This window comes from Oculina patagonica, chromosome 11, assembly GCF_052425735.1.
Source record: "Oculina patagonica isolate OP01 chromosome 11, crgOcupat, whole genome shotgun sequence".
Lineage (NCBI taxonomy): Eukaryota > Metazoa > Cnidaria > Anthozoa > Scleractinia > Oculinidae > Oculina > Oculina patagonica.
Genome location: NC_135768.1, coordinates 11570845 through 11580251, shown reverse-complemented (window position 1 = coordinate 11580251; position 9407 = coordinate 11570845). Strand labels below are relative to the sequence as shown.

Here is a 9407-nt window from a genome sequence, read left to right as displayed (position 1 = left end):
GGATATAAACCAGGGCTAAATGTTGCTTTATTTTGACTTTTCAACTTCAAAACGTATTTCGGTCAACACTGCCGGGTCGTGACTTATTCTGAAATGTTTATTTAATACCATTTATAAGCGCCCCCCCCCCCCCCTTGATATAAGCCCCTCCGTTAATAAGCCAACCCAAAACCCCTTGCTTACGAAGCTGTATAAGCCCAGGACTTATAATTACAACCAGAATTTTACGGTATCCGCGAAGAGACGCTATCAGCCCTTATAGTTCACCACTGAATTTTATCCAATTCTGTTAAATTGATTACCTGTTCAGCGGCAGGGGCTTTGCGTTACAAGAACTTAATTCATGTTAATTGACTCTACTGCAGATCCGTTATTAGTTAAAACACTGTTAGGGACTCGCTTCTACTTCTTCAAGACGGGAAACATCTGCTGTCAAAAGCTAAGGAAGTCACCATCAAGTTCAATAGATTCAACTAAGTTGCATGCCTTCGCATGCTTGGAAGAAATACTAGACTGGAAAAATCATGTGCACAATAGGAGAAAATCCATATTAATGTATATCCTGGAATGATTTTTTTATTCCGTATTTCTTGGTCAAGTGTATTTCACAGGTCTGTTGAATCCAGTAATATATCAATAACGAGTGCGAGTGTTTCATCAGAGGTTCCAAACATCGAGTATTTTAAACGCAGTAACTGATGAAAGCACGAGGCCGAATCTACACTAGACACGCTACCCCCGCCGTTTGGATTTCAGTCTTCTTCTTTTTTAACCTGGTGGCCTGGGAACCAGCTCAATTCATAACTTGTTCGGGATTTTTTGGTTTTAAAAAATTTCTTGCACATTTTAACTTTGATTCCTTGCAACGAAATTCTCTACTAGACCTACGACTCACTTCCTCGAAGACTCCGAACCTAAAAGGGCAGGGTCACAACCGGAAGTTACGTTAAAAACTACCTTGCCCCATAACGCCCTGCGGGCTCACTCCACCTATTGCGGCCATCTTGGATGACAGAATACTGAAGATAACTTCTTCAGTAGAGTTTGAGGGCAATGGTGAGTTACATATACGCTTTATATTTCCCTGCCCTGTTTTCCAATGACTTAAGCTATCAATTTATTTTGTTTCTTTTAAGATTCGGTTTATTCTGATCCAAAATCGAGCAGGGAAAACCAGACTGGCAAAATGGTATATGAATTTTGACGATGACGAGAAACAGAAACTTATCGAAGAAGTTCATGCGCTGGTTACCGTCAGAGATGCTAAGCACACCAACTTCGTAGAGGTACATCAACAGAGATAAGGAGCTCTAGTAGTCGATCTGTGATAAGCTTATACATTTTAGGACAACCCAGTGATCTCTCGACAGATTTAAAGAGCCCTTTAAGCTAAAATACAGGACCTGAACAATCGATGAAAATCGATGATCGGAAAATCAATCGATCAATCGATGACAATCGATTAATTACTGTCGATTGGCATCGGCCAATCGATGATCAATCGATAATCACACTTTGGTGGTCGCGAACTTCATCGATTGCCATCGATTGGCATTAAACACACAATCAATCCGAAGCATGAAGTAAATACTTACATACGTTGTTTTGTAAAAAAATAATAAAGCTCCTTTCTATTGAGATGAAGTTTACATCATAAGCTACTGCTTTAATGTTTCTGTTTTTCATTTGAGTTTCCCACTGACTGTTTGCTAGCGCTAGAATTCCAAAGACCCGGGGGGGGGGGGTACTCCCATATGTGGCCTATATAGGTATGTGCCGCCCGATTTTGAGGTTCTCAGTCCTTAAATAGGGTATCATTTTTGCTCCTTTTGGCAATGTGTTCCCGGTGTGATCCTTAGATAGGGTACCTAAATTTTATTAGCTAAAATAAACGCTCAGCTAAACGAAAAAAAGGTATCTTAAAACAAAATTTTCTGTTCAGGTATTAGTAAAGCGATTTTATAAAGATTTGTGTCTTGCCGTGCATGGTTAGCCGTTATTTGGGTCGTCACGGAATGCTTCTCCTTCCCTTGAATAGGGTGTCGTTTTCCGTTTTGGGCCTTAAATAGGGTATCAATTTTCGCTTTCTTTATCCTTAAATAGGGTCAGGGTTTAAGAACCTTGGCGGCACACCCCTATCCGAAATTTATGGGAGTACCCCCCCCCCCCGGGCCAAAGACACTTCGTTCTTCGTGACCGAGTCAAAATGGCGGACGTGACAGGCGAAACTCATCCCCAGACTCCCACTGTTCTCTCGTTTTCGTTCCGACAGACGGAAGACGTATTTTTGAGTTCTCTCTGCTACTGTTTGATTTGAAATATTTCGGACGAGCGAGAAGATGTTTATGACATCGAAGGCGGCCGTTTAGTGGACTACAAGACAAAATTTTAGAAAAATTACATTGTACTTAGACAGCGAGGAATTCTGTAAGTTGTGATTTCTATTTACTTTGCCAGGAGTTGGTTCGAAAGCAAACCAGACCTAAAAGCGAACGCTTCGTTGATGGAGACGAATAAGACTTAAGCTCAAAACGTTTGTTTTAAATAATTATTGCCTTATCACTGTTAAGTTAGTAAGTTTCTCGTGGTATTGACATTTTTTGGAAAGGTTATCATTGTTGTTGCTAATAAAATATAACATACAAGAGAGACCGTGTGTTTTAAAGTGAACGTATTTAACAAATACACTAGTCAAATTCGATCAAATGAAAAACGATGGCAGTAAAATGATCGATTGAATTGGTAATCGATGAAAATCGATGTTAGTTAACTGATCGATTGTCATCGATTATCGATGAAATTGATAATCGATGACAATCGATAGTCACAAAAATTTTAGCGATCGATTGCCATCGATTATCGATTCCATCGATTGTTCAGGTCCTGTAAAATATCAAAGTTTACAATGTAGTTGGTGAGGCCCAAACTTATTGTCCTTATTGAATTTGAGCTTTTTCAAGCAGCTGTAACAAGTTATTTGACACTGCAACTGTAGTATAACAAGAAGCAACAAGAAATAACAAGAAGCTTAATTGAAACCAGTCAGTGTGACTGAAGACTGTAGACTGCAGTCTACAGTGCAATGCAGAGAGCCATTCCAAAAAAATACCCCCCCCCCCATTGACGAATTTTTCTTAAGAGGTCTAAAAGATGTCTGCACCATTGATTCTTTCTGAGGGGGTAAGTAAAAAATGAGCAAAAAGTGGTCTTTTTTCTGATGGGGTTAAGAAAAAAATGGGTTTTTCTGAGGGGGGCATCATGTAGGCACTTTGGTCTTTTTTTCTTAGGGGGTAAATTTCAACTTACCTCGTCAACAGGGGGGTGTGGATATAAAATGGAATGGCCCAGACTGCAGACCAGAATAAAATCTGACTACTAAGTAGGGGTAAAATAAATGCAAACAGAGGTCAAAATACTGTCCGAAATTTGAGTCACAAAGCCTTTTTACTGTAAAATGCATCTGTGTCTCACATTTCGTGACTGGTTATTAAAATTGAGACAATGTTTCCCATGAGTCAGATGTGTCGCCTACAAGTTGATTCGCCTACCAGTCCATTTGCCTACATTATCTAAGATATGATTATGTACGCTCATCTTGACCTTGGTTGTAAATAAACAAAAAATAATTCTTGTCACAAGGTCTGAATAATTTTGTAAATGAAGCTGTCGACTGTATCCCACTGCGACTGTGTAATATTATTCATATTATTTTCTCTAAAAAGTGGCCATCCATAGGACTCCTGGACTTCCACCTGGCTAAAAGCCTGATGGAAGCAGAAAAATAGGGAGAAAGCAAAATGTAAAATATAATAATTACATTGCAATGCAATGCAAGTGTTTTTGATGGGGAAATCATTGGATAATTTTGTTTGCATATTTGGCCTTGGAGTCGCAAGCAGGGGTGATGGCAAGACAACTGGGTCAGAGAAAGATGGGGAAGCAGGAGTATACTTAAGATGTGTCTGAAATTTAGCTTAATTCTAATTCAAAAGTTATACTAGGTGAATTGGTTCATGTTTAGAATAACATTTCTTTTCTGGTTTCAGTTTCGTAATTTCAAGATTGTATATCGCCGTTATGCTGGACTGTACTTCTGTTTCTGTGTGGATGTGCATGATAACAACTTATATTATCTAGAGGCCATTCATAACTTTGTGGAGGTGAGGGTGGCATTTTGGTTCTTTGTTACAGTCAATTATACCGTGCCACGTTACGAAGTTTGTTGGGAAATTGGGAACTACATTACGAAGTAGCCAATTACGTTGCGAGTTAGACAATCAAATTGCGAACTTCGGAACAAACTTCCCAACTTTGGCGCAACTGAACTTTGCAAGTTTGCAAACTCATCAGTGATTGCATTTACTTGATGCCTTCAATCAAGGAATATTGTTTATAGAAACTGATTGTGTGTGTTGGAATAATACTGATGTGTATTAATTTTTTTTCATCATCCCACCACATGTTCAGCATACTTCAGTCTGTGTAGTAAATAAAGATGCAAAGCTAATTCATGTGGCACTTTCCTTTCTAGGTCTTGAATGAATTTTTTCATAATGTCTGTGAGTTGGACTTGGTGTTCAACTTTTACAAGGTAAAGCCAATGATATTCATCTAAAGCTTCTGGTTGAAATTTTTGCTCAAATTGACCTTTAATTTTGACTGAAGTTAACAAACCACATGTTGAATACTACATCCTAAAAACAACTAAAATTGTTTGCTGTGAGAAGCAGTGGTTACGTTGATGCATTTTTTGGTCAAAGGTTATAACTTCATAAGTGAAACAAAGGCTAATGCTCATCACGGCCAGTTGTAACTTCTAAGGTTAAGTAATTTGCCCAAAAATCCATATTACTACTAAAGTACTGTACATAGGAGTGATTTGTGTATCTTGAAAAGTAAAGAAACAAAGGAAACTACATGATTGTAAACAAAGTCCATCAAAATTAATTGTTTATTAGTTAAGTTGTTGAAATTGCTACATCACTACTTGTTAGCCAATTACGTGCATTTGTGAACTCGAGTATAATCCAAATAATCCAAAGCTTGAGACTGAGTAGCTTCAATGTTGAAGTCAGTTTCTCAGGAGGTTAAAAAAATCTAATTACCCCATGATTATGTTGATTTTAATAACAGTATTCAACAAAAATTGTTTTCTAGTTACCTTCCAATTTTGGACGCTGCTTTTTGATGACTAATTTGTTTTGAAATTCTTCCTTCAGGTATATTCTGTTGTTGATGAGATGTTTTTAGCTGGTGAGATCAGAGAGACGAGTCAGAGCAAAGTCTTAAAGCAGCTTCAAATGCTACAGCAATTAGAATGATGTTTGTTAATATGGACTTTATAAAGCAACACTTAATGAAACATTAAAGTAGTCACGCAGTCCTGTATATATTAAATGTAGTTCCCTTGCTAGTCTTTTTTAATAAACTAGCCAGTCTAATGTTATTTGACTGGGCCATACTACCACTATTTGACTTATTTTTTTTACAAAGTAAAATTAATGTTCATTGGAGTCGGTTGTGACATAAAAATGCTCGAAAAAGGAAAAAAGACAATAGATATACCTGATTAAAGAAATGTTGACCCATGAAAAGCCTAAAACATAAACAATTTGGCCCAAATACTTACTGGGAAATCAAAAGAAGTAAAAAAATTGTAATTTATTTACTCACGCGACACGGAGGAGCTCAGGAGCTCGTTAAGACGTGTGTAATCACTGTCAATGACAGAATGAACATTATATTAAGACAGACAGCGTAAATCATACTCGTAAAGCTCTCAAAAAAGAAAATATCTTGTCTTGATGATAAAAAATGAAATGTTTCTAAGCTTACTAGTGCTGTCTATCCAAAATCCCATTTGGTCTTATCGTTCATGAGGGTCAATGTTTCTTCAATTTGGTATACACACAAGCCTAACAACACCAATAGTCTTTGCATCTTAGCGAACCAGAAGCTCATAAGGGGTTGAAACGTGTAATGCGCTCTCAGACCCTTTGAATATTCAGTTTTGCCAAGTACCATATGGTGTTGGAAAAAACAAGAATTTGTGTGCGAATGCTTTTTACACAGAAACGACACACTCAACAACATTTTCAGTTTTGAAGTAAGTTACTTGAAATTCGACCTAAACGCTGTGAAGTTTCCCAGATCACTGTTTGGTGAAATTAACCTTAACCAAGCTTGTAAAAAAACAAGATTATGCCATTTAGCTCGAGCTAGCGTGCACTGTGAATTTAATCAAATATTGCAATTTTGATGAGCTGAGTGTTTTCTTGTGATGTTCGACTTAATGGAAACGAATGTGCAAACGCTTTGTGCAATATGAATCATAGAGAGTTTCTGAGTAATTCCAATTCTATGGAGGTATATCTATGACAAAATTCAATACTCAGAAGTTGAAATAAAATTATTGAAATCAGGAATGCATCAATCCAAAGTTGAATGGCAACAATCCGATTCAGCAAATAGCTATAATGCAAAAAGACAAAACGCCAGAAGGCAAAACCCTAGAAGGCATCATACAAACAGGCATCACGCTAAAAGGCATAACGCAAACAGGCATAACGCAAGTAGGCAAAACGCAAATAGGCATAACGCAAACAGGCATCACACAGACAGGCATCACGCAAAGAGGCATAACGCAAACTGGCAAAACGCAAATAGGCATAACGCAAACAGGCAAAACGCAGGCAGGCATCACGCAGAGGCATAACGCAAAGAGGCAAAACGCAAGCGGACATCACGCAAGCGGGGATCACGCAAATAATTCTCGTCCCCAGGCCCCTCGCTTTTGCCTTGTATATGTCAACATCTGCTGCACCTATTTTAAACCCGAATTCTTACCTGAAATTGTCCGCAGCTATTTTTGATCTTGACGGGTTCGGTTCAACGGTATTTGACACTGGCTGATGATCACTTAAGAGGCGGATCGCCTCGTTTAAGAGGGAAGACACAGACTGTCGCGAACTTCCTTCAGCCATTTTGGGATCCGCAGCGATCCCGTGAGCTTCTTGGGCAGTTCGGTCACCGCTGACTGATAACCCGCAGGCTCTGGGGACGTTCCTCTTCGTGTTTTGCCTGTTTGCGTTATGCTTGTTTGCGTGATGCCTGTCTGCGATATGCTTGTTTCGTTATGCCTGTTTGCGTTTTGCCTCTTAGCGTGATGCCTATTTGCGTTTTGCCAGTTTGCGTTATGCCTGTTTGCGTGATGCCTGTTTGCGTGATGCCTGTCTGCGTGATGCCTGTTTGCGTTATGCCTATTTGCGTTTTGCCTACTTGCGTTATGCCTGTTTGCGTTATGCCTTTTAGCGTGATGCCTGTTTGTATGATGCCTTCTAGGGTTTTGCCTTCTGGCGTTTTGCCTTTTTGCATTATAGCTATTTGCTGAATCGGATTGTTGCCATTCAACTTTGGATTGATGCATTCCTGATTTCGATAATTTTATTTCAACTTCTGAGTATTGAATTTTGTCATAGATATACCTCCATACAATTCATTGTCAAGTACGGAGCATATAGAGACTTTGGATTCTACAAATTCACTGAATTGTTTTCACTGGACACCCATTCAATTCAATAATGCTTGCTTTGACCATCAATATTGATTGTGCAAGCCTCGGTACGCGGTCCACGTAATCTTTGAGCACATCACAAGAGTTCTCCGTTTCGCCTTCCTTGCTGATTCCATAAAACCTGAGGTTTTCTCAGCGTTTTTATACCTCGGCGTTCAGAAATTTATCCTCCAGGACTTTAATCTAGCTTTGAAATTTTCATCACAATTCTCTTAAGCTTGCTTATTAGCAGTTTTTACCACCACAACCTGGCCATTGTTCAGTTGTTGTACAGTACGGAAACACATGGGACATGCCAAAGTGTCTGTATTACGTTGTGTCCATATTAAGTGAGCTCCCAGATAGTCATGGACACACGTTTTATTGACACCGACAAAGGCAGACATTTTTATTGCAACAAAACGTTTAATTGTACTGTAACTGTAACAAGTTTTATACTACCACTCTTGAAATCAGTTGAAACTGTGACTTTTTTTATATAAGGAATAAAGCAGATATTTTAACAGCAACAAAACGTTGTTTGAATAGTTTCTTCTGGAAGTGTAACTTAAAGGGGGTGATGGAATATTTGTAGAAATTCGTGTTACTGAAAAAAAGTATGATGTAATGAAGTTTTTGTGACGTCGTCATAATTTTAAAATAATGTAAATTTTATCAAATCAATGCTACAGATTTTGCTTCTAAATGCACGCTACCTGTGGTGTTGATTTCAACGGAGAAAAATGTAAGTTGTGTGAGGGGGGTTTGTGTTCTGGCACGTCACTCACCAAATATGGACATGACTACCGAAAATGAAGGCAACCCCCAATGAAACAAACATGCTGAAAAACTAAACCCAGGATACTGAAGAAGCCCAAGATATGACAGTTAGAAGCCATCCATAATAACCATTTTGTAGTTCAAAACAGTTTTCAGTACTTTCCAGCTGTCATATACTTTGATGAGTCAGTGCTACAAACATTTGTCAGTTATCACTACAAAAATGGTAATAAACAAATGCCCAGTCATTGACAAACAATTTGTGAATACTTTCACTGGTAACCATAGCACCCTTTTAGTCCTTGTATCTCAAAAACGAGTCTGGTCTTTTTGCAAAGTCAAATAAATGGCAAGCAATGCATGCAGAAGCGATGACGTTTCACAAGGGGTCTTACATAGGTTTGAGGAAATTTGTCAAAAACTTATCGTATCGTAGATAAAAGTAGCTGACACCTTGTGCATGAAAAAGACTGTTATCCAACTGCAGCGTACATTTTTCAAACATAAGCAGTGTTAGTGATTGTATAAATAGCATAGTTAGGATCTGATTGAATTTAAATAAATACAGTACTTATAAATTCACAGGCAAAGGATGCAATTAATACATTTTCTTTGTAGATTTGCTTCGTTGATTAACAGTTATATTTTATTTTATATTTTTAATTTTTTTCGATTTCCCTATGTTGCAATTGTCTCAACAGAGATTGTGTTATATTATAGTGCGACATCTGATGAACAACATACGATACGCGCGAGCAAGCTTTTAAAGAAAGGTCAAACGGTCTCTTGCTCACTGCGGCCCTTTATATTATAACAATTAGAAATTTCTGTCTACTGAATAAAATAAATCCCATCATGTATAATTACCTTGGTACAGTGGTCAAACTAGCTCTACTTTGTTACAAAAGAACGCGTCAAACTGTTTTAAGTTTCGTTTTGTAATGTGGTTTTGTTCATTGCCATTGGAAACTATTTCCGTAGGAAATTAAAATCAGTTGTGTTAGTTTTGAGACTTACTGTTTGTTGATGTAAACTAGTATTTTGACATGCCCGTTCCATTTTCGCGAAATTAAGT

General features: G+C 38.0%; 1 protein-coding gene across 1 annotated transcript; it reads left to right on the top strand.

The window, feature by feature from the left end:
• Positions 1-984: 984 nt before the first annotated feature.
• LOC144630256 (AP-2 complex subunit sigma) lies at positions 985-5467 on the top strand. The gene is made up of 5 exons (XM_078488595.1): positions 985-1056; positions 1137-1286; positions 4047-4160; positions 4532-4591; positions 5220-5467. Exons 1-5 carry the CDS (start codon positions 1054-1056, stop codon positions 5319-5321), a joined length of 429 nt encoding a protein of 142 aa, XP_078344721.1. The 5' UTR covers positions 985-1053; the 3' UTR covers positions 5322-5467.
• Positions 5468-9407: the final 3940 nt, after the last annotated feature.

Excerpts from the sequence above, each read along its gene's own strand:
- LOC144630256 (XM_078488595.1), top strand. Across the intron at positions 1,287-4,046 it reads AGCACACCAACTTCGTAGAG|TTTCGTAATTTCAAGATTGT; the intron begins GTACATCAACAG and ends TTCTGGTTTCAG. Across the intron at positions 4,161-4,531 it reads CCATTCATAACTTTGTGGAG|GTCTTGAATGAATTTTTTCA; the intron begins GTGAGGGTGGCA and ends TTTCCTTTCTAG.